We start from the raw sequence: 25,364 nt of genomic DNA on the forward strand, positions 1-25,364 counted from the left end.
GAAAAAACACAAATAAAAATAACCACCACAACGATCCGTTAGTGAACACGACCAAAACTGTCAAACCACAGCAGCAGCAGCAGCTCTCATGCCCCTCCTCTCTGACCTGCTGTAGCGAATGGCAGCAGGCAGAACTTTAATCCCTGCCTTCTTCAACTTCTGCAGCTTCCTCTGCTCCAACTCTTCCTGGGTCACCTTCTCCTCTTCTTGTTTTTCCCTATTGTTCTCAGGTGCCCAAGTGACAGTCTTGGGAGTCTTGTGGTGCGGCCCAGTTTTTTTGGACTGCTCTGGAGTAGCTTGAAGGTGACTGGGGAACGGTGTGTGATGCCAGGGAAAGATTAGGGATGAGGATGTTTGCTTGCTGTGTGTGATTTACCTTTTCCTTGTGCTCACTTTATGTATTTTTTTCACTGCAGCACTTAGTAACTTGTGTATAAAATCTGTAATTTGCATCTGAATTATTTATTGCATTGATGTGTTGTTTATTACCTCCGCTGCTCTCCTTCCTCTGAATGTGGTTTTCTCCGTGGAGTTGGGATGTACGAGCTGGCATTGGTTCGGTTGGGAAGAAACTGGTTAAAGGGAATGGAGCTTCTTGATTCGCTGCTGGCTGTCCGTCTGGCCAACATGTCATCTTTCCGCACATCTGGCCTCCTGCTGGGGGCGTCTGCCTCCGAGTCGCTGCCTCGCCCTGGGCAACAAAGAGCGATGGAGCATAAAAGAGAAAAGAGTGAATAAGGTTAGAAAGTATGTCATGAAATACTTTTAATTGGTTTCTTGCATAAAAACCTCTGGAAACATACAAGACACACTAGCTCTAACACCAGAAGTTAATAATATTTTATGTTATGTTTTGTTTTTGTTATGTTTTCAGTTCTGTTTGTCTCTTTGTTTGTCTTTCAGCAGGAAAACGGAAAAGCTACTGGCCTGATTTTCATGAAACTATGTGGAAAAGTGTAGCACGGGCCAAGGAAGAACCCATTAAATGTTGAAGTGGATCCAAATCAAAGGGCGGATACACAATTATTTTACATTTTGATAAACATTGTGAGGTAGGGCATTTGGTCTTGGCGCAGTACTGCACTCTCCAAGTGCCCTTCTTGTTTTCATAGTTTTGATCATCATTTTAATTGGTAAAAATAATAAGTTAAATTGGCAACTGTGCTCAAAATAAGCCAGACAGGTGAGAAACACTGGCACACAGATGCCCGGACAAATTTTAAATAAACTCCAAGGTCCACCAAACATATATGAAAGGGAATAAGGGGTTATAAGCAACATTTTGACTGTGTCCACTCTCAGTTTTGCCTCAAATCTTGCCTTGTGTACAACGAAAACTACAACAATATGACCCATGTTGTAACAAACCAGAATAATGCTTTAAATGTAACTGCAACACCATTGACAAACATTCTTTTCTCCTGCTACGTTATTATGCAGAATCGATCAAGTATTCTGTACAAACACACATGCAGAAAGAATAGGATAATTCATATCCCCTGTCCATCTTTCTTAATGGGTAATGAATATTACTTGCTAAGAAAACACGCTTTCTCTGTGACCTCCAGACAACGTAGGGATGAGTCTATTCACTGCTCTGGCATAATGTTTTTCTTGTCACCCTGCTGCACATACTGCCCATACTGTCAACATAAAAGACACAAACAGGATGCCTGTGATACTCCCTTCAAACACACACACACACACACACACACACAGGCTGACATACGACAGACAGGATGTTGACCTCAGCCTGTGTTTCCCAGGTCCAAATCTCTAGTGATTGCTACTCAGAGCAACAGCTGCTGCATCTGGGGCACACACTCAAATCAACATCTACACACACACACACACACACACACACACACACACACACAGTGTCTGAAACGTTCAGCTGTTGTCCACAGCCTGTCTGGCTGGCCATAACATACCAAGGTTAAAACCCTGACATGCTGGAGTCAGTCTATTTATGGATGAGTGGGTTTTGTATTGCTGCTGTAAAGGAATCAGAAATCTGAGAAAATAAGATGTTTATCAACCAACCATCACTGTTGCCTCGATTCACCACATCAGGAGAAGGACTGTGCTGTGAGCGGGAGCCAAAGGAGTCCAGACTGTCAAAAACAAAACAGATAAAAAAGCACAATAGTGTTAAAAAAAAGAATCAAACATGGGTTTTTGTGGGTTTCAACAGCCTAACTTCTCATCAGCAATCTGAAATACCCCTTGTGTGTGGGTCCACATATGTTGGTGTGTGTGTGTGTGTGTGTGTGTGTGTGTGTGTGTATTGACAGATGTCTCCCACCTGTCTAGGGAGTTGTCTCGAGTGTGTCGTGGTGGAGAGAGAGAGTCACTCCTCTCAGAGTCCCAGCAGTCATAGCCGCTGTCCCTAACGCTGCGCTTCTGTGAACTGTCGCCTCCTTCCTCAGTCTCCTACAAACACACACATCAGGCATCAGGAGAATTCAGGGAAAGTGTATATCTCAGGAAATATGCACGAAGAGCCAGAAAGTATGTTAACGTAGTCTGCTATGATTCATATTTTTTAACATGTTTCCCTAGATAAAAAGTCTCTGAAAAGTCTCTTTCTCATAGATCTGATCTCCTGTTTGACATTTGCTGTATGTTTGAATCTCAGATTAGAGGGAAGTGCCCAGATATCTCCCCCTACAGTAGAAAAATATGAAAACACCTCTCAAGTGACAACATTTGTGACAAAAGTGCCATTTTAGGAGAGAAAAACATAAGAAAATCATGTTTTTGAGTGGAGGGAGACTTTAAGAGACAGTAAATGTGTTGAGAAATTGATTGGATAGGAGACTAGGAGCGAAATAAACAAAGAAAAAGCCAGGTGGTCAGTGTTATTTCAATAGATTTCCAATTGATCCAATAGATAAAATGTGCTCAAGTCATATCCTGTTTCCCCTTTTCTGTCTCTCCCTGAAATAGGAGTAGCTGCGGTGTAATGAAAACAAAAATGTGTTTGTCTCCTGTCTCGTGTGTCTCTCCTGCACCCCAACAAAGACAGGAAACGAACTAATCCATCCCCCGCATCTCCTCCACAACACTATCTGTCTTTCTGTCTGTCTGTGTCCCTCTCATTCCCCCTCCCTGCTCTGTCCTCTACACTGTGTTCACTCACCATCTTCATTTGAGCAAGAAGCCCTTCAAACTCCTTGAGGTTAAGAGTAGGGCCGCTGTAGGAGGCGCAGCCGCTGGCAGCCTTCCCAAGCCAGAACACTGTGTTCAGCACCTGGGAGACATGGATAGCGGGGGGGTTGATGTATATTCATGAATGCTAAACTGACTGACATAGAAGAAAATGCAAGAAAAATCAAGGAAAGTGCAGTAATAACTCACATTTTTTAATTTGCGGTTGCAGTCAGAGTCCCTGATGAAAGAAAGACGTGTTACTGTTATGTGATACTGCATTAACCCATAAGAACCCATGGTGACACCCGTGTAACAAACACTTTAAATCTTCTATAATCTCCCATATTCAGCTTTATGCTTCACATTAACTCATTAAATCCCTAAGAGACACATACTCAACACCCTGGTGTGGTGGTCATGTAACTTTGACAAGAAGTGATTTCAAAAAGTGTATTTTTTCGCTATGAGGCTAAGTTTAAACCCATTTAACAATTCTAATCCGTTAATAAGGTGTCCTGTATTGCATTTAACTTGTTCTGACCATATTTCCTGAACAAATTAAAGTCACAATTTTGATATATGTTGTGGAGATGCAAAGAAAAAGGCAAATTTGTGTCTCTGTAAGCAGAAAATGTGTCTATTTTTTATTTTTTTAAATAAGAAATATCATAAACATAAATACCATAAACGCCCAATGTCACATCACAGATCTTTGACATTTAGTGGTAGATTTTTTTTTTTAAACATAATAAATGTGATCTATGTGGTCCACTTGGTCTGTGGTATATCCTCCATAATTTTCCTTTAAGTATTACTGGGTCTGGGTTCTTATGGGTTAAAATGGGAATTAAAAGGACTGAAAAGCCAAATGCTTATTTACTTGAGGTTAGCTCGTATTGAAGTGTCTTGCAAGTCCCCGGGGTCAAACAGCTGAGAGCCCTTCAGGCCCAACTCCTCACAGCCCCGCAAGAAGACTGACAGGTTGTCCTAAAAGACAGACAGCAGGGGACCACAGACAGTCAACACTTTGACGAACAGGGTGGTTTACAGGGCTGAATGACACACTGGAGAGTGTCTTCTTACCAGCCCAGCAATGGGGGTCGGCAGTCTGTTGATCTTCTTGACCAGGCCTGGTTTGATTGCACTCAGCAGCCTGCGTGGAGGAGGGGACAAGCAGAGATTTATTGAGTCTTAGAGGAGTTTATGTATGTTGTTGCTACTTCAGACATCAAAATCTGAGTGGGGGTGATGTCAGAGGCTTACTCGCATAACAGGATGCCGTTCTCCAATCCGCTGCGGAAGTCCTTGTCTCCAAAGCTCTTCCCTGTTACAGCCTGGTGGACAGGAAGAGACAGATGTAAGAAGGTGGACTTGAGCTATGGCTAAAATTTAGGGTTGTTTTTGGTACTTATATATATTTTGGTATTTATATATTATTATTATTACTATTATTATTATATATCATATCATATTATTTTACTTATTATTACTTTATGTATATTTTTCATTTTATTTTATATTGTTATCTATTATTTCATATTATATTATATATATTATATACTGTACTATTATTATTATTATATACCGTCTAGTCACTATAGCATTGTTGCCATCATATCACCAGTTTAATTATTACCATCATCTGCCAACCATCCTACCAACTGATGTTCTTCTTTTTAACTTCTTAAGTGTCCTTGTTCTTGTTCTATTCTGTGTTTTTTTCTATTGTTGTTTTTATTTATGCTACCTCAGTATTTTATTCTAATGTATTTTATTGTACTTGAATACAGGACTGCTGTGACAACCGAATTTCCCTTTGGGGATGTATAAAGTAATCTATCTATCTATCTATCTCTCTCTCTCTCTCTCTCTCTCTCTCTCTCTCTCTCTCTCTCTCTCTCTCTCTCTCTCTCTCTCTCTCTTTCTATCTATCTATCTATCTATCTATCTACTGACTGATCTGGTGGTTATTTTCATGTTCATGACATGTCTCTAGAACCTAGGTGTTGTTTTTAAATGGCTTGTTTTGTCCAAAATAACAGTTCAAAATCTAAACTTATTCAGTTTACAATAATATAAAGCTAGAAAAAGTTTAAACCGGAAAGTGGAGGCAGGAAATGTTTGGAATTTTTCTTGATAATTAACTCAAATAAACAATCATAGCTGATGTTGATTAAATTTCTGTGTCTAATTTCAATAACTGGAACTAAATTCTCAAAGCAGTAACAACCTCAAAATGTTGGTAATATCGTCTATTTTTGGCCATGCCTGGCATTGCCAGACTAATTTGCTTATGGGTATTGGTCTGGAATCTCTCAGTTCATTTTTGAATTAAGAGTATTAGATAGTGACATATGCAAGTTGGCGTAGTGCTTGGTCTGTTTTAAGCGTAAAAAACATGGCAATCTGGTCACAAATTTACTTAAGTTACAGCTAAAAAGTGCATTAAAAAGTGTTTCTGTAAATATTTGAGGTGACAAATAGGCAACAGAGTAATATAATCTTGATTCATATTTGATCAGCACTGACAACTTTGACGGTTTGATCTGAGTTTTGTTAGTTGCCTGGATGCTAGTCATCGTATCAAACATGAGACAAATGGTTATTATGGTTATGATCAATGGTTATGTTTTTTATTGTTGTTATTGTTGCTGCTGTGCATCTCTGTGTCTCTGTCTATCTATCTCTACCCAACCAGGCAAGGCAGATGGCCGCCGACCCAGAACTTGGTTTTTGCTCAAGGTTTGTTCCTGTTAAAGGGGAGTTTTCCTTGCCACTGTCTTTCATGTGGGAATGCTTGGTCTCTTATTAGCTGCATGTAGTTGAAGGCCTGGGTGACCTTAGGGTAAGAATTCCAAGCCACCCACGGTGACTTCTTCCCCTTCCTGCAGAATGCTGAGGTGTGCTCAGTAGTATATTTTAGAGGAAGGCAATAAACAACAACAACACCACGAAGAGGGAATGTCTACACAGGATATTGGTGGAAGACAGCCAGGTTTGCTTCCTGTGTGGAGCATTCTACTGATTGCGTGAAAAGCCTGCAGTGAAATGGTCAAGTATGGTTGGAAAAGTGCAATTTGCTGTGGTGCAAGGTGCTCATGCAAGACAGCACACTGGAATTGCAATAACTTTGTAGTTGTAAATGAAACAAATAATAAAAGTGAAGCTCATAGATTCAATTAAATAAGTACATGTTATCCATTTCTTCAGAATACATGTACTGTATATGACCTATATTAATATGTGTCTAACCGCTTAGTAACTGAGTGGGAAATTACGTACATACATGACCAAATTGAACATATGTATTTGATCAAATAATCATCTAGTGATATTCTCAATATCTTAAAAGGATACATTGACCCAGAAAATGTAGATTTTGACACCAAGATCGACCTTGGATTGGCTTGGAAGATGTATTGGTTCTCATAGACTTTATATGTCAGCCATCTTGATGAAGTGTCTCCCATCAAAATTTAAACTAATGGATATGGGGAGCATGTGGAAAAAATGTGGTGCTTTTGTCCGACGTGTCCCTGTTCTTCTCAAAGCTGGTCCTAAGCCGTCTGACTATCTGGAAATTAAAGACTTTGGGGTTTTTAAGCGTAAATCTGAAAAAAACAAGTAGTCTGTAGGTATAATTTTGGGCTCCTGGTGCTTGTGATGGGGTCTCTGTTTGCTGATTCATAGTTTAAAGGAGTAGTAAAGTAATAATAAAATAATCAAGAGATGAAATGATAATGAAAATAGTCATTAGTTGCAGCCCCAAGATGATCACTATAATTACCAAATAAATACCAAGAACAAAAGTGCTGGAAGTCTGTTGAATTGTGCCTCACTGTGTCCCTGACAGTGGAACCTGCTGCTGCCCGGTTCACCCTTCCCCCAACATTTTTTTTTGCTTCAGTAGAAACCAAATTAGAGTGACGGCAAGCAAATGACACACTGCTGTGTGTCCTCATTCCATTTCCCCTGATTTAAATGCACGCAGTCGGAGCCTGAGTGAACGATAACCTCAATCCTCTAACCTGGAGTCCAATTTGCAGTCTATCCTGTTCAGGCAGGAGAGGAGGAGGAAGCCTGCATAACCCACACACATGCACACGCTGCTTTCTGGAGCTGTTGTGTAACCAGCCACCAAAGATGAATGGAAAAGAAGAGAGGTTTGACTGTTTAGACTTCTAATCCAGATTAGCACAGATTATAGTGAGCACCGAAACTGTTAACGGCAGGCACACACTCTCTCTGCCTTTACTGCTCATATACAGTATGCCTCTTCTTTACATATAACACACCTACTCTGAGCCAAAGTGTCAGTTTTGTCTGCAACTGACTTTGGATTCTTCTGGGTCTTTTATGATTTTTAACTGTACTTAAATGTCCTTTTCTAATGTGTTTCTCTTGATACTATTATTGTTATATGTAAAACACTTTGAATTGTCTTGTTGCTGGAATGTGATATACAAATAAACCTGCCTTGCCTTGACCACATATAATAATCTTTGAGATAACTTTGAAAAATATTCGGATCCCTCTGCTTTTTTACTTTTTCAGTATGTTTGCTCTTTACTTCTGGTGATGTTTAGGATTTATTTCTATTTAAGCATGAACAGTTCTGATGCATGTGTACCAGTATATAAGAATACACACACACACACACACACACACACACACACACACACACACACACACACACACACACACACACACACACACAGAGCATCTGCAGCTATGAAAACAGCCTATTGTTTTATTGTTATATAAGTGATGACCAGATGTTTCCCATTGCCATCTCTTTCTTATTCTTGTCTTTCATCATCCTGCTGTCACACACACACACACACGCACACACACACACACACACACAAAAACACACACGCATGCTGGCATACGTCATGTTTATCAAGGTTTGACTCCAGGCCTCTGAAACATTTACAGCATGGTCATGCATAATTTATTGTCCAGGCGGAGTATTGTATTGAGGGGGAGCAGGACGACTTGTGTTTTGTGTAGGTAGTGTGTGTGGGATGGGAGTGGAGGTGGTTAACGATTGGTTATGAGTAAAGTTCTGGAACTGAAACACAGAAATTAGACACTGGTGACGGGAGTGAGTGTACATGTTTTGGATGAAAAGTGTGTGAAGATTTCAGTGCAGAAAAAAGATTGTCATTTATGTGTGTTAAGAAGAGAACATTCATGTCTGATACAAAAAACGAAGCCAAAGGCCTTGGGGGTATTTCAATGCCAGCAACGGTAATTCGACCCTACTTTGCTCCTTCTCAGTCCCCATGGTGGATCGTTCTGCTCAGTGAGTGAATGGCAGCAGCAGCTACCATTTAAACCCTGAGGTGGGACTGTGTGTGGGGGCAGAGGAGAAGCAGAAGTAGGCCAAAGCGCTTTTTACTGTAACTGTTAGAAAAAACAATATGGAAAAAAATGAGAGGCTAGAAAAATAGAAAGCACGAGAGGGGAAAAAATGCAGTACATTCAGTTAGTGGTGTACTTTTTAAATTTATTAAGCACATCATGTGCTGTAATGCATTCAAGCGACAGGCCAGAGACTAAACGTGATGATAATGTGTCCATGCTGCTGCAGCTGACACAGCTTGTTGTTTATATCAGGCAGACTATCACCTGAGATGACCCTTCCTTTTTGTCTCCTGTGTGTTACTGTTACCGTTGAAGTCACAGAGCTAAGAATCACTTCCAGAAAATTACCCACTGAAACTGTGTGCTAAAAAGGGTACCAATGTTTGTTTTGATGTCTCCACTTTGACAAAATGAGGTTGACCTTATTCTATCATGCTTTTAATGAAACAATTCTATAATTTTCTTTGGTGTCATGGAAACCTATCTTTAAATAACAGAAACTCTCTCTCTAAAATGGTTTAGTCGGCTGTTTGGTGAGTCACGGCTTGCACCGGACAATTACAACGAATAACCAGCTTCGATTTTAAACGACTCCCCCACTTTTCAAAGTAAAATTCAGCTTTTCCCTTGTGGACGGGATTTATCCTCCTAAGGTGTAGAACAAAGCAGTAAAAAGCTTTATTCCAGCAGCCATTATTCAGAAGTGGTCATAGTGGACCAACAGCGATTTGGCATTATTTTAATAATTTGGACAACAGTCTAATCCTTGCAAATGGGAGCAAATCTGGAGTAAATCAAGCACAAAGGAAGAGTGCCGGGCTTTGACAATTTGACATAGAGGCAAAACAGTGTAATCACAATTTCTTGGTCCGTCACTTGATGCCATTGGGCCCAAGCATGTTCCATGGGAACGATAGATGCAGAAGAGCTGTAGAAGAGCAGAGTATTCTTAATGCACAGAAGTTAGACAACCTCCTGAGATATTTTAAAGATCACTGTGTATTTGCTTTGTGAACAATTGGATATACAGCTCTCTGAGTCAAATATAATATTGATGTATATAAGGATCAAACTACAGCTAAATGAAGCCATGCTGAACCATCTGCCATCTCAACCATGTGCTTCCATTAAAGCCGGTTGATGGAGTTGTAGAGAGCCTCAATCACGTGATGCACAGACCACTGAGACAGGCTGGTGTTTTAATTTGCGGTGTTGCAGACGCATTAGCGTTGTTATAATGTTATCATGTGCTGTAGGGTACTCTGCACATTAATGACCATGTGACATACAGAGAAGAAGAAAGGACAACAAAAGAAAAAAAACTGAACGAGAAAGGCAGAGAGATAAAGTCCTAATGCAGACTGAGGATGGGTTTAATCTGGATCAGAGTAATTAACCGGAGTGACTCGACACTAGAAAACATCTTCTCTTCAGCTGCTGACAGTTTATATCTGTTCAATATGAAGAACAAAAGCACTTCCTCTGTGGAATTCATTAATTACTGAACCACATATCTTCATCACAATAAAATAAACAAAAATGTAATCTTACAACTCCATGTAATTGGGAGTCATATTATATCTTGATGTTAGGTTGTTTGCAGGGTTTCTGCATGTGAATGCTCTACAAAGCATGTCTAGAGCGATTTTTCTGTCTTCACAAAAACTTCAAAAATCCCAGAGGCATGAAAGACATCTCTGCCAACAGCAAGTCCGTGTTATCATCATTTCTCATTCTTTCATACAGCTTTTGATGCATGGAAAATCCCATGAATCCCTGCTCTCACACTCTCTCTCTCGTGCAGACACAGCTGGTTGTCTGCGACCATTGGAGTTAATCTGCCCAGGACAGACAGCTGTGGCATCTGGCACACACACACACACTCACACGCATTCTTTCGTTTATTCCCTGTGTGACGGACTATAACTCTTGTTATGTACTGTATGCTGTTGACAGCAGAGGCTAACTGCTGTCACTAAAGCTAACTTTGTGTTTCTCTAAGCCCGTGTAACTTTAACCAGCTCAATGTCACATCCAACAGGGTTAAAGCACCTTCAACGCTGTGTTTCTGCTCTGAGACAGTCTAATCCCGCTTTCTCTCATCTATAAACAGACAAAAAGGTCTTGTCTGTGCCAGTCTAATTTCCTGCTCGGGTCATGTGGTGATATATAGCCTAGTGCTCTACTGCCCCCCTGGAAACAGTGACACCTGAGAGCCTGCCCATGTTGTGTTCCCATAGTGACAAGTGTCACCCAACCAGGGCGTGTCTGAGGAGTGTGTGAGCACCACCACGCATAGTGATCGGCATGTGTGTGTGTGTGTGTGTGTGTGTGTGTGTGTGCATGTGCATATGCTTTGCATACTCTTGCAGACATGGCAACACACACAGGCCGAAAAGGCTGCATGGAGCGAGGGGTGGCATGGTTAACCCTGAGTCATGCCCACCTGTGAGAGCGTATAAATACACCACTAGAAATAGAGTCACTGTGACCGGTCTGAAAATAACCGTAGAATTGGAATACAGGAAGACGACAAAAACAACGTTGTGGGAGGGATTAAGACTTAAAGGCCAGAATTAACCTTGGCTACATTGCTTACTGATGTAACACTAGGCGTTTTCGGACTGGAGGATCCATCAGACATAAGTGTGCATTGACTGGTCAAACAGTGCCATGTTGCACTGGCATCGTCATTCAGAGCCAGAGTCTGTGCAGTAGTTCCCGCCCAAACAACAGATAAGTCAATTACAGCCTTCAATCATGATGCAACACCCTTGTTTTATAGAATTAAATAATAAATGAAAAACAACTTCTGTGTTACAAGAACTACCTCAAATGATAAAAAAATAAATAATAATCTGACCTCTACTTTGAATTTTTAGTTTGGCTCAAGTGACTTCACTAACGTGGTGGGGCTGGATTTATAACCTATACTGCAGCCAGCCACCAGGGGGCGATCCAGATGTTTCTCTTCTGGGGAGCTGCGATGTCATCCATTTTTATATACAATCTATGAGTCAAACACATGAGCCATTGCAGCACTGGCAACCGACATTTAAACTGCAACCTAACTAGCCAGCCGCTAAATTATTAAAATTTAACAACTTTTTGCTACATCCACGTTACTTATTTAAGACTTCCTGTACGGATGTTTGTGTTACTGTAAAACAATCAGTTGTGCACAGACGGATTTGATGGTAACATGTTTAGAGCTGACACCAAACTCAAGTATGGAATCATCACCTGTATATCTGACTAAAATTGTCAAACAATTCTCAATACAACAGAGCACACTTGTGCTTTTATCTTTAAAGGTTAGAGGAAGGTGCTCCATGTCTTTGAGATGTGCGAGAATTATTAAAAGCCTTGCAGATAACTTAATCCTTTAAACTGGAATATACGCAATCTTTTGTTCTCACTTTATGTGACTGACAAGGGCATAAGGATGACTTGTGAGAGTTGAAGAGCAAGAACTGTGCAAGTTTGGTGGAAAATTATCCGTGTATATTAATATCTCTACAGTCACCTAAATAGGCCATGACTCTCCACAGACAGATAGTGATTTTTTTTTTGGTCATGAATGCTGATAATTTAGATTTTCTTGCACTGTATGTGGGACACTGAAGGATGTGAACTGGGTGGATGGGAGAAGAGCGATCTACTTCTTTGGCCTCTGAAATTGATGAAAGTAATCATAGCTAACTCATATTGAACCGGTGTATCCCAAGCTATTTTGGCTTGTGACCCCTTACAACAAAACAATCTCTTCCTGCCAGCCCTTACCAATGAATGCATGTGTATTTGTTGGGATTTTCTGCTTTTCTCAGTTTTATATTATTGTAAACTGAATATCTTCCAGCTTTGGACATATGAGGATGTTACCTTTAGCTGTAGCAAATCATAAGGGGCATTTTGTTTGTTTTTTTGTCTTTTTGTAGGTGATATTTCTAGGAAAATAATTCACATATATTAATCAATAATGAAAATAAAGCACCTTAGTTATTTTCTCAACTAATCTCAATTTATAAAATGTCAGGAATTGGATGAAAAATGTCAGTCCTAGTTTCTCAAAATTCAAAATGTCTTTAAATGTCTCCAAAACAAAGATATTCAGCTGGGAAGTCTCCATGTTTGAGAAACTGAAAACAAGATTTTCTGCATTTTTTGCATGAACATTTTTGCCCAGAGGCCCTAATAAGGAAAAAAAAACTTTTGCAAGAGGTCGCCTGTTCGATTCCGGCTTGTGTCTCTTCTGTGTGGAGTTTGCATGTTCTCCCTGTGTCAGTGTGGGTTCTACCCAGGTCCTCTGGCTTCCTCCCACAGTCCTAAGACATGCAGCTTAGATTTTTATTGGTCACTCTAAATTGTGTGAATGACAGCGTCTCTATGTGTCTGCCCTGTGATAGTCTGGCGACGTGACCAGCCTATACCCTGTCTCTTGTCCAATGTCAGCTGGGATCAGCTCCAGTGGCCAGAGTTCGGAGTTAAGGATAATGTTAGGTTAAGGATAATGGATTGGGTTTTTATCCACAATAATTCTTATATATGTCAGAATTGGGTGTTTGCAGTCTTCCATTTACCTTTAGATTTGTCATATAAACCTATCTATCTATTCTCTATCAACCACAGCCTGTATGTAGTAAACTCTCGTGTGTATGACAGGCTGAACAGATTGTGGGAATCCTATGAAAACGTTGCCAAAGTGTGAGGTAAAAGCCAAATCCTTTTACATAAAAGTAAATTTTGGTGTACTTCCAAGCCTTTATTTTACAAATCTGAGATTCTAGTTGGCAGGTAGCTACGCTAAAGCTGGGGGAAAAAATAGGTCATAATTTAGCTCCATGGGCAAAATGATGATTCACCACTCAGGCTTATGGAGAGTGGCGTTTTATATCCAAGCAGATGATGGTGGAAGCGATGCAGCGAGCCACCAAATGATAATCTCATCCGAAGCGATCAAGGGTTGGTACTGTATAGCATCTCGTGCGTGAACGTTGGCCCGGTTTCATCGCCATGGCAACCGGAATCCCCTCGCGCCTGAAAAAAGGGGGCGTCACACCTCCTGGCCAATAAAAGAACATCATCGATACCAAACAAACGGCAAATTAACGGCTACTCTCAGCGCTTGACTTTCATGTTTGTAGTTTATTTTCTAGCCTGGTCGGCGTTTAAAGCCCCCACAGCGCTGGTGTGGGTGGTAAATAACATGAAGAAGGACACATGTGAGAAAACTTTTGACACATATCCACACACGCAGCACACAGAGCCGTTGTCCCGGGCGGTAACTGGACACTGCATCTTGCCCACAACAGGTGACGATGCACCGGTCCGTGCTGTATGTATTTATATCCCCCAGTATGGCCCGTTTATGTCCCCGCTGTGGTGAAGCAGCAGGCCTCTGAGCCTCCCTGAGCGGTCACTTCACTTACCTCTATCCATTTCTGTGCCTCCAGGCAGGCTGGTTCGGGATGGTTGGACCCCGGCTGCTCCTGCTCGTCCCGCGGCGAAGAAGCATTCGGGTCATCTCGACCTGCTGCGGGGCTGGCCATCTCCGGGCAGGCCGTCTAACGAGTGTCGGACAGCGGTGAAACGGTGATAAGATGTGTTGGTGCGGCTCCCCTCCCCGCTGTGTCTGTGTGTTACCCTCCTCCTCGCTTTCTACCGTCAACTCCAGGCACCGTCTCTCGGGCTCCCCGTGAGTCAAACTAAGGCACGGAGATGGAGAGAAAACGTCCCCGCTGCCCGACACTGCAACACGAGCCACGCGCTAAAAATAAGGATTCTTGCACGCAGCCGAACTGCGCGAGGCTGCCGCCGCGCATTTTAGGAGACGTGAACGCGCAGGCAGGAATCTATGCGGGGGAGGTCGAGAGAGATAGAAAGAGATAGCAGAGAGAGAGGGAGGGAGGGAGGGAAGGAGGGAGATGGGGGGATTACAAAAGATGTCCCGTTATTTCACGGTTCTCCTTCGTCAGCTGGAAGTGACTGGGGAGATTTGTTTGATGCTTACCTGAGCAGTGGGAAGCTCATTTGTTTTAATATAAAGTGCAAAAAATGTCATAAAGTTGAGCTTTAAGGGGTTCATTCCTCTGTTTGAGTTCAGGTTTAAATAGTTTGAGATAGCCTCAATTACTGACAGAGACCACAATTGGGCAATGCTGCCTTAAAATATGTCTTTAAAGCAGAGCCACAGTAGAAATACTGCCCATTTTCAGAAATTTTCCATCATGCACCAAAAAGTATGAATTATGAGATTTTTCATTATATTATTTGTTCAGTTAATTACTACATTAATTCTCCAGGGGGCTAGATTACCAGACAGGAAAAGCAGGCATCTAGCCTGGAGCCCACAGACTCTCAAGGGTCTTTGTTAATTTGATTATTGCAAATTAATTAATATGTACCACCATCGCACAACATTGCTGCATTTTACTGGACCTTTACTTTATCAAAGGGGCGCTGTATCAAAATGTATTTTTAATACCTCTTTAATTTCAGTTGATTTTGTGCTTAAATGGTGCATATAGTTCTGATTAATCAAATCACAATATAATGAGGCTGCCATGTACACATGACATGTGCTCTGTGCCAATTAGGGCTGCAATTAACAATACATTTCATTAACCATTAACCTGGCGGTTAATTTCTTGATTAATCAATTAATCATTTGGTTTATGAAATGTTGGAATATACTGAAAAATGCCCATTCAAGTTTCTCAAAGTCCAAATGTCTTTGTCAGTTCAAAACCCCAAAAAACTCAGTTCAATGTGAAATAAAACAGAGGAGGTAACCTCCATATTTTAACGATTCACCATTTCTCAAAATAGATGTTAATTATTTTCAATAATAATAACCTTTTCGTCGACTAATCTTTGTAGCTGTATATTTATTATTTCTCTGGTGGAAAAATAATGATTTGTTGACCTTAAAAGTAGCTAATTTATAGTCCTATAGGCTATAAAATACATACCAAGTGGAAGTTCTTAAACTCCCCACAGGATGGTTAAAAGTGACCTCACTGTCCTCAATAGTAGCTACAGTACAGCTCTGCCTTTAAGTGGCTAAAAATAAGAAGTATGGCCCATTTTGAAGGAGACAGATTATTTTTCTTTACAGTCATTGAGTAAAAGTTACAAAACACAAGATCAATAGCACTATAAACTCTTAAAAACTGCATTTCACACACGTAATGTTGTGAGTTATCAGTGTTGTTGATAACAGTTGTGTTGTTAGCTTCTGCCTTTTCATGACAGGTCAAACGTTTATTTTCTAAGAATGACACTTTATCTGATCACCTGAATGAAGAGGTTAAGAAACAACCAGGGAATACTAGAAGTGCCATATTTCTCCCTTTCTTAACATACAGAGACTGGACTTTCTGTCTGCTTGAATTTTAGGATACATCTGTGCCTCTAGCTTTCCAAAGTGTTTTTTTTTCCACAATGGCTTGGCCTTTATAAAAACAGAGTCCTGTCATTTAGGTCAATATACTGTATATCACACAGGGCTGGCTATTTTGTAACAAAGGAAAAGGTCTTGTGTTTCCACAGTGATGAGGTGACTGAACAGACAATCTATCGACAGCTCTTCAGTCCTCCTCCTGTTACATCCCTTTATAGCTGAACTGCAGCCAAGACCAGGCAGGATGAGCCCCAAGCTGTGAGGGCTGCAGGACATTAACCACTTCATCACCTCATGTGACAGAAGTATGAATTGGTGTTGGCTAAAATGTAGACTGGTGACTGGGGGGAGTCAAGTCAGGTCTGTAGATTAGGTTTTAAAGCAAGAGCTAGAAACACACCAGGAGACACAGAAGTCTAATGGTTGCTTTATTGAATTCCCACAGCTGCATCACCAACAGAACTACAGCAACACAGTATTCGGAAAGTGCAGAAAGGTAAACAATTGGTGCACAACCTAGACATACAGTACTATCACCCTGCACTGCACGACAACAACCCAACATAGAGCAACACATTATTTTGATGGTCCCTATGATGTTTGAAAGGTCTGTGTTAAACTTGCACACTATTTGTGTATTTGACTAGTTGTAGATTGTTTAAATTAAATGCAAACATAATTCAGCTGTTTATAAATTTCTGAACTACTGCAATCCACCACAACCCCTTTTGCACTTCAAATTCAAACTTCTCAAAGAAAACCTCACTTTTTCAGAGAAATGTCACCCAAGAACACCACCAAAAGGTTGCATGCATTCCCTGAACAATGGTTAAATTATTCCTACGGATACATTTGGGCTGTTCTGAGGAATGTCAGATCCTTATAAACTCAACCACACAGCGACTAAAAAGGCATTCAGAGAAACAGGCAAACGTTTCTCCACACAAGTTTTCTGTCTTTTCCTTCTCACTTTTCTTTATTCTATTTATTGGCACAAAAGGTATTTAAGCATTAGTCTTTTGAATTTGACACAAATGCTTCAATGTTCACATACAGAAAAAGTTGCAAAAAGACAAATACATACATACACAAGCAGTGGTGATATTTGACCTCATGTTTTACAATTCCCATTGCTAAATGATATCACATAAAAAGGTTTGGACAAGCTTGTATCAGTTAGTGCCCACAGAACATAAGGTTTTTATGGTGTGTTTGTGTTTATGTGTACATGTGCTAAAGAATGCTTTGTTCATGAGATGAAAGTACAGTCTGTGGCAACAATATGTGCTTTATAGTGCATAGTGTCTGCAGATGTATGTGTTCACAGGTTGTTCTGGGTGCCTGATGATTGTGTTTGCCATGTGAATGCTTCAGGACGTTTTGGTTTACAATTTGGTTGTGTGTCCTACCGAACATCTAACTGTGACTAAGAGCCACTGCGGAGAAACGGACCTCGCCTTGCTCTCTCTCAATGAATCCACGGCACACTTTGGATGCATCCTGGGCATGGATGAAGGAGAAAAAGAGTTTACTCTCATGTCAAACTTGTATGTAATTTCTAATGATGTGCTTTTAAGTTTCATTGAGTTATTTTTGCTCCACTGTACATAAAATGGAAATACTGCATTTTTTTAATTCACTACACCTCCTTTTACTAAATATGGAGGTAAAACTTTTTTTTTTTTTTTTTTAAATCTGAGTAAATTTTACTGCTAATGTTTTCACACTCCCCCGTCGGGCAATATCACTAAAATGTTAATGAAGTGTGGTTATAGTCATACAGCTTATGATTGTATTTTCAGATTATTAAGGCTGTTTTATCTTAACCTATAAGACCATTCCAACATTGTAAAATAAATGTTTATCATAACATTACAGATTTTGTAATTAACACCTTTTTATGTACAGTTGCACCAAAAGCAATTCTCAAAATATTGCTATAATTAACCGATACATCGGTTATATATGGATATAACATTTGGTCAAAAATATGAATAATTGAATACAAGTTAAAACTTTGTTTTTGTCAATATTGCCCACCTATACATTAGAATTGTGAATGTAGCTCTTCATCTTCAGTATTAATAATAAAACATAAAGGTATCTTTACTTTTCCTTTACTAGAGATCCAATAAATCATCACTAGATTTACACAACAGTATAATTTCATCACAAATCCATGTAGCGCCCTCTTGTGCCACTTTGATGTAACAATCTGAAAGACTAAGTTAAGCAGAGACCTGAACTTTAACAACTGCAGCACATAAACTAATTGGGGCTAAAAGCCCTTTGTTTTTCCAGTCGCATGCTTCTAGAAGACAGCTTACTTTTGTAAATTACTGAATATTAAATAAACAGACCTGACCAACATGGCAGTTAACATTACTAAAATTCCATGATGAGTCTGCATTTAACCATGCTTCAAGTTTACCAGTCTTCTTACAGTCATTTTTTCATGATCCCTATTGGAAATTTGAGAGCACGCATTTGCCAAGTTTATTGATTGAATCAAGACACTGGAGAACTGCCACTCCCTATTCCAGTTTAATACCATGACTCATCACAGACTACATTAATAAAAGGAACTCAGCTCACAATTATATTTCAACATACGCAGAACTAACACACAAAAAAAAAAAGATGATAATTTTACCTACCGTTATGAAAGACTCGTCTTTGGTAGCTCCGTGCTTCACCACTCCATTCATTCTCCCATCTTAAAAACAAACATAATTAATAATCCACAACATAAAAACACACAATAATGTGAATAATAAGCTGACATGCTTACCAAATTCAAAAAGTTCTCCATTGACATTGACAAAGGCAATAAAGTGGAAATGGACCTTGTCAGCTTCCGGCTGTGAAAGTTGAGATACGAGGAAATTGCGTGACACAAAAAAGGCTTCAGAAAACACCTTGTTGAGAAGGAGCACACATGTGGACTAACAAAAAAGTAAAACTGAATATTAACATTTATCTGGTACTTATTTAGCAGAGTTTAGTGTTATTCACAGGTTGTATGTATGGAAAGAGGCTTCAAGCAGAGTCTCATATAAATAAATCCATTTCAGGTCAAATGTTTAAAATTGTGCAGCAATTGCCGGAAAGGGATATAAGATGTTAGCTATTAGTACTTGATATTGTGGTTAATTGTCTTACCCTACACTGGCCTTGCACTGCAACCTCATTGTGAGCCTCACAGATTGCCTGGAGAGGAAACATTCAGAACATGTTGGTTTTATACTGCTCAAAAAGATAATTTTACTATTCTAGAATACACATGCAGAGATATTTGTAATAGAAAAACTGCAAATATGAAAATTTACTTAGAAAACAGCACAGATCTGAGGTTTTAGAGACACATTTTCTAGATAGTACATTCTGGAAGCATTTTAAAGGTAACTTTCATAGGACTCTTTGGAGTCATAAAGATTTAGTGGTGTCTGGCTCCCCCAAGTGGGTAAAACATTTGCTTCAACACTGTGAATGTTTATCTGACCTGGTTGTTCTCCAGATGTTTGGCACGGTCATCAGGAGACATGTTTGCAGTTTCATCAAGAAACTTCTTCAGGGCAGAGCCAGTATCTGAAAAGACCATAAATAGCATCAAAGGTTAATCAGAAATTAATTAAATTCAATCACATTAAAATATCCTAAATTACAACCTGCCACACCAAATACCTGTGACACCAATCATTACTGACATAATGCTAGTGCCATTCATTTTAAGAATGCACTTTTCAGCAAATAACTGGACAATAAAAGTAGGGGCCGCTCCATCATCAGTCTATGACGCATTTAATATTGGGGCCTCATTTTTCAACCCATTTGTGAGCCAGTTCTTGAAGCCAAATGAAAATGAGTTTACATCCGTTCATAATAAAACAGATTGTTAATTTAATCCCAGAGAGAAACCTAATTTAAAACTAAATGATGTGCTGTGCCAAGTAATAAACCTCTGTAATAAACCTCCTGGATTTAATTTAGAGAGCTGATTATTTGATTCTTATTTTTTCCCTTTTCCCTACACTGAACACTAACTGAGCTACATTTAAAGTAATGTGTGTGAAAACAAGACGCATCAGCACTGCTGAGTCATTGATACTGCCCAACTGTATTATTGCATTCTTTTTATAAATGAATATTTTGTAATATCAATATTAGCAGCACTATGTCATGTTATACTTACAATGGTATCGGTTCTTGTTTGATTTGCACTCACCAAATGTCAGTTTGCTTTTATTGTTGGCCACAGCATGCAGCAGGGCGATGGTGCCGCAAGAATTGACTGCTGTCTGCTTCAGGAAATAAACCCCAGAGTCTCCTGCAACCTTGTCCGCCTGCTGCTGTCTGAAAGACTCATGCTGTAATACATACAGACGGATAGAACATGGTCATGGTCATCAGATAGAGCACAGTCATGGTCATCTGACCACATGAACACAAGGTACAGCCAAGATCACAATTTAAATCAATAGAAATGTTGAAAATCCAATAAATGTTCTTGCTTCTCCAATAGAAGGATTTTCTGCATTTCTATTTATATTATTGTAAATTTAATGTACTTCTGGTTTTTAACCCAACCGCTGATCAGACAAAATAAGGCATTCAAGAAAATAATCTTGACCACTGGGAAACTTTATGGCCATTTTCACAATTGTCTGACATATTGTAGACAAATTAATATTTGATTGTTAATTATTATTTTTTATTTTTTTGCCGGGGGCGGGGGGGGTGGGGTCAATTAGTTAATCAATTAATTATTATTATTATTTTTTATTTAGTTATCTATTTTATTTATTTATTTATTTATTTATTTATTTTTTTTGGGGGGGGGGGGGGGGGGGGGGGTCATTTAATTGCTTGTTGTTGACATATTTGGCAGTTGAGACTGGAGGTGTGGTCTGCCTCCTGGGATCACAATAAAGGAAACCCTATCTGAGAATATTAGTCTGCAGTTGAAATTCTAGGATTCATAGGATAATTAGACTTTAGATTAAGAAAAAAATATAAGCATCTGCTGACTCATTTCATCTCTCTCTCTCATCCATCTCTCCATCCATACTCTCCCTGCACCTCAGTCTCACCCCACCCCAGGCAGCATGTATCAGTGGCTCACCCCACCCTTCCCTTCCCTTCCAGGAAGTAGACTGCACCACCAGCAGCAGCAGCAGCAGCCCATTATTAGGCCTACCTGTTGTGTGAGAGGGAAGAGCAGCATCAAGGCACAGCATGGTTTCGGGACGGCGGAGAGTTGCTCACTCTCCAGCCCCAGCACATCAACGAAGCGCCAGCTCTCACCCACGCCTAGCTTGCTCATCATCTGGAACACAAAGGAAAAAATGAAAAAAATAAAATACGGCGATTTAAAATGACGTAAAAAAGAGTATAAATCCCTCGTGAGGCTGTTCAGAGATGCTGCGTTGTGCTGGTCCAGTCAGACCACACCCTGCAGCCGAGACACTGGAGACAGCGTTGGGGATGATGCTGCCGCTCATAAAAAGCAAATAAACGCTTTTACTGTTTTATATTAAGCAACGTTACCACTTTTTTAACCTACCCAGCTCAAAATACCTCTATCATCACTGTATTAATGGCGAAATTGCGCCGTGGTGGCCTGGTTAGCGTTGTAACGGTCGTCTCTAACGGTTTAACGGCTCTCATAACTTACCTGACAGTTGAATCAGTTACAAACATGTCGCCGTTACTCAACGTTTAACCGTTTGTTACTCACCTTGTTCAGCATCTGAAACGACACAAACAGAAACCACAGGTGAGTTTGTTGTTTGTGAAAACGTTACGTCGTTAAAAAAGTTATTTTTTAAATTTATTCTACACACCTCGGGGTTGATTTCCATAGGGGTCCACTCCATTTTGGTGCTGTTTCGGTGTTGGTGAGATCCGGTTAATTGTGTCTAGTTACTCCGTCGGTTTCTGCAGCTGTCAGTTGAAGTTACAGAGCGTACCCGGACTTTATGCTGCCGGTCATACCAACTTACCGGCAGACGGGGGGGTGGGCTCAGATCAAATAACCGGTGGTGGACATATTTAACCGGCCTCTTAAGAAATATCAGATTCATTTTAAGAGCTATATTTCTCTTTCTACACGTCTTGCTATGCAGTGACATGACAAAAATAATTATACCCCTATTTAAAAAAATAAATAAAGTAAAATTACACCTCTAAATGAGATCACTCAGGTCAAATCACGTTCTTTCTCGAAAGATAGGTATGACGTATGAATCACTATCATACCATGCTGTCAACAAGGGTTCAAGTTTAATATTGGACAGTTTTTCTGAATTTAACCACTTTATTGCTTACTGTAGTGTGCACCAAATAGTTCACTTGTTAATCTACCAGGCCAACAATGTGACTTCTTTTGTTCTTGAATTTTCTGTTGATTAAGGGTTTTTTTTAAGTTCTCTTATTTAGACATTATTATTCAGGTCCTCTGTTTATTCCATGATACAAATTGGTGCTGTGGCTGATGCTGCTAATGCAAGACACACTGTATCCATCCTACCAAAGTATGCTCAGGAAAACATTTAACTGACAGCATGTACAGCAGCAAATATAAGTTTTTTCGAGCTCTACAATAATCTGAGGCCAATATATGTGGCTACATGTACCCATTGGCACTTGAAAATTTTGCCTTTTTGTCTTTATAGAACATAATGTATTATGTTTGTTCTCATATAAGGCACTTGTACCTTCCATGTGGAAGCAAAATAGGCTACAATATGTTTGGACAGTCTATGGTTTGGACTGAGTGTGTAGGCCTATCTGTAATGATAAAAGACATAGGAGAAGAGAAGATGGAAATGTGTTTCTATGCAAAAATGTAATATTTTGGACTTTTACAGACAATTGTATGTTCCTTAACCTCTTGGTTTTTTTTCCTAGACTGGGTATGATGAGGTTTCACTGACACAAAGAGGACATCAGTGTTTCCTCACAAAAGTAAAATTGCAAAAAAAAAAAAAAACTGCAGGCAGTAGAGCTTTTAAATACAGCTTGCTCTATATCATTATTGCAGCCTATCTTTAAAGCTGTATGTGACTTCCTGTTAAATTTATTTATTTATTAATTTTACAAGTTTTTGGAGTCGTCTCCTGTAGAAAGAAGCATTTATCTCAAGACATCCATGCTATCATTCCATGCATTTTTTCAGTCCTCAATAATCTGCAGGGATATGTTTGTTTATTGGAACTAACATCACTGTAAGTGCAACAGACCACAGTTGCCAAATGTGACCACAGGGTGTCTTTATTGTGCCAGTATAGAGCAATATCCTGTATTATCCAGAGAGCATAAAGTGCAAATTTTAATGCATATTCACTCACTTGGTCATCCTTAGTTTGCACATGTTGCATGAATCTGAGTAGTTCTTCAATGCCAGCAGTTACAGGTTGGTGATTTATTATTAAATCTGGATTCTGCCAGGGGAATATTACTTTAACACATAATGTTTTACCAGTTTTATGCACCTGTAAGTACAAGCAGCACCTGTGTGTGTGAGCACCTGATTGTTTGTGTTGGTACCTGTCCATGTCAGTGAGAATAAGAGTGTGTAAATAAATGCTGTGTGGTATGTGGCTGTGTGGCTCACCACTTCCTCCAGGTGGCGATGTTACCCTTCTTTAACTAGTATGATGATTTTACTGTAAACAGTGTTGACTATGAAAGAATTGGCTTATACATCTCTGCATTTTATTTGATTCATTTTGCAATCCTGTTTTCTTACACTGAGCACACTGCATGTCCGACATGAACATAAAAAAAGAGAAAGCCTATGAGACCTCAACTAAACAAAAATTTTAATACATGTCCCATTTTTAACATGCATGTGGAAATTAGTTTGATCATGTATCATGTAAAACATCCCATATTTTAAATGTGTCCACAGACTCTATATAGAAAAGCTTACCTGTGTTGTGCTGTAGCTGATATATTTTATTCATGCTGGGTTTGACTTTTGAAATATGTTTTAATCAGAATGTGAAGACAGACGATCCGAAAAGGTATTGATTTTACGTACCTACCTGGTGAGGTCAGCAACGGTGTCTGTATGCCCACAGGCGTGTGTGCAAAAGAGAAAGAGAGAGAAAGATTGCCTGAGGGTTGATGGGTTCATAGGTCAGAGTAATATGGGTTGCTGTTGATTTATTCTGTGTCTACGCGTCCATCTGTCTGTGGGTGTTTGAATAGAGTATTTGTGGGTGGTTATAAAGCAGAAAAGCAAGAGTAAGGCAGTCGTCTGTAGACAACTCAGTAGAAGAGGACAATAGAGGCGAGAACTGCCTTCTTTCTTTCATTTCTGGATTTCTCTGATTACTTTGTGAATGTGGATTACGCCACCAGAGAACAGAGGACACTGATGAGTTGCTCAGCAGCTCACGGGATATTTATTTGCACCCTGGAGGCAAAACTACTCTTGAACGTGTTGCTATGATCAAGATCTTTGACCGAGAAGAGATTGGATTGATGCCGTTGTTCTTTCCTGCCACAGAAAGTTTTTGAACAGCTGGTGAGAACCGCTCGTGTGTGGAGACTGTGGTCCTCATAAAATAAGGAAGAACAAATATTAAGATTCTTATTTGACCTTTGACCTCTGTTTCCTGCGCACACCAGCATGCCGATCCCAGCAAAATATGTGGAGGGGAAAGGTGTAGCTCCTTTGGCAGCAGGTTGGGGATGGAGCATGGTGGTATACTTTTGTCTCTTCATCTCCCTCAGCATGCTGCTAGCACTGTTTCTCTGGCTGATAGTTCAACAATCAAACCGCTTCAGATGCAGACGGTGACAGTGCACGCAAAATGACTTCTCCTGCTGTCAAAACAGCCAGTATGTGTACTTAAAAGCCTGTTATTTGTGTGTTTTCTTTGGACTCATGTTAGATACTGAATCTGTGTCGTAGCTTAATGTTTGAGATATTTTAGACTTCTGTACACTGAAAAAAAGAGATTTTTTTGGCCCTGTAATTATTATTTCAATCATCTATATAAATTCTACAACGAAATACGAATTCAGTGCTTTTACTATAGTGCATTACTTAGTGATTGTTTGTTATTATGTGTCCTCCGTTTTGTATGTAAATTTAATTATTCGTTCCAAGTAATATTCATTAATTGAGTAATTGAGGGACATCAGTGAATCTGCAATTTACTTGTGTATTTTCATTTAAAAAATGTTTCTATTAAATAAATATTACTTAGAAAAAGCCTGAGTAAAGATTACAAACACTTTCTGTGTGGAAAAACTTGCCTAGTTTTTTTAAAGTAAATGTCACTCCAATTTTTTTCAGTGTAGATGATTAATTGAACACGCTTTTTTAAGAGCCTTCAACTGTATCTCATAGAATTCACCACCAGATGGCGTTGTCCATGAGTTGTCATGGAGGTTGCTTAGTTGTCATCAATTAAGAAAACACTGC

At 39.7% G+C, this 25,364-nt stretch overlaps 2 protein-coding genes across 4 annotated transcripts in view; both read right to left on the reverse strand.

Moving 5' to 3' along the window:
* limch1a (LIM and calponin homology domains 1a) overlaps positions 1–14,394 on the reverse strand; it is a 35,166-nt gene extending 20,772 nt beyond the window's left edge. The window contains exons 1-9 of the mRNA XM_059334258.1: positions 13,953–14,394; positions 4,417–4,487; positions 4,237–4,306; positions 4,034–4,140; positions 3,361–3,391; positions 3,143–3,253; positions 2,306–2,433; positions 2,044–2,114; positions 490–691 (exon numbers count right to left, since the gene is read on the reverse strand). Coding sequence (XP_059190241.1) covers positions 490–691; positions 2,044–2,114; positions 2,306–2,433; positions 3,143–3,253; positions 3,361–3,391; positions 4,034–4,140; positions 4,237–4,306; positions 4,417–4,487; positions 13,953–14,072 — 911 coding nt within the window. The 5' untranslated portion in view covers positions 14,073–14,394. The remainder of the gene's footprint in view (positions 1–489; positions 692–2,043; positions 2,115–2,305; positions 2,434–3,142; positions 3,254–3,360; positions 3,392–4,033; positions 4,141–4,236; positions 4,307–4,416; positions 4,488–13,952) is intronic.
* Positions 14,395–16,337: 1,943 nt separating this feature from the next.
* Positions 16,338–21,816, reverse strand: uchl1 (ubiquitin carboxyl-terminal esterase L1 (ubiquitin thiolesterase)). 3 transcript variants are annotated; one of them, XM_059342597.1, is made up of 10 exons: positions 21,769–21,816; positions 21,663–21,674; positions 21,123–21,251; positions 20,151–20,292; positions 19,428–19,513; positions 19,088–19,135; positions 18,717–18,786; positions 18,583–18,641; positions 17,405–17,425; positions 16,338–17,350 (listed from the first exon to the last, which is right to left on the reverse strand). In XM_059342597.1, exons 1-10 carry the CDS (start codon positions 21,799–21,801, stop codon positions 17,342–17,344), a joined length of 609 nt encoding a protein of 202 aa, XP_059198580.1. In that variant the 5' UTR covers positions 21,802–21,816; the 3' UTR covers positions 16,338–17,341. The 3 variants fall into 3 exon arrangements, with proteins under 3 accessions (XP_059198580.1, XP_059198564.1, XP_059198572.1); XM_059342581.1 differs by having other exon boundaries at positions 16,338–17,425; XM_059342589.1 differs by lacking the exons at positions 21,663–21,674; positions 21,769–21,816 and adding an exon at positions 21,600–21,622 and having other exon boundaries at positions 16,338–17,425.
* Positions 21,817–25,364: the final 3,548 nt, after the last annotated feature.

This window comes from Centropristis striata, chromosome 1 (genome assembly GCF_030273125.1).
Source record: "Centropristis striata isolate RG_2023a ecotype Rhode Island chromosome 1, C.striata_1.0, whole genome shotgun sequence".
NCBI lineage: Eukaryota > Metazoa > Chordata > Actinopteri > Perciformes > Serranidae > Centropristis > Centropristis striata.

Coding starts and splice junctions, on each gene's coding strand:
- uchl1 (XM_059342581.1), bottom strand. CDS start 21,801: ATGGAGTGGACCCCTATGGAAATCAACCCCGAG. Junction 19,136..19,427: donor AACATCTGGAGAACAACCAG/GTCAGATAAACA, acceptor TTTCCTCTCCAG/GCAATCTGTGAGGCTCACAA. Junction 17,426..18,582: donor AAGACGAGTCTTTCATAACG/GTAGGTAAAATT, acceptor ATCCATGCCCAG/GATGCATCCAAAGTGTGCCG.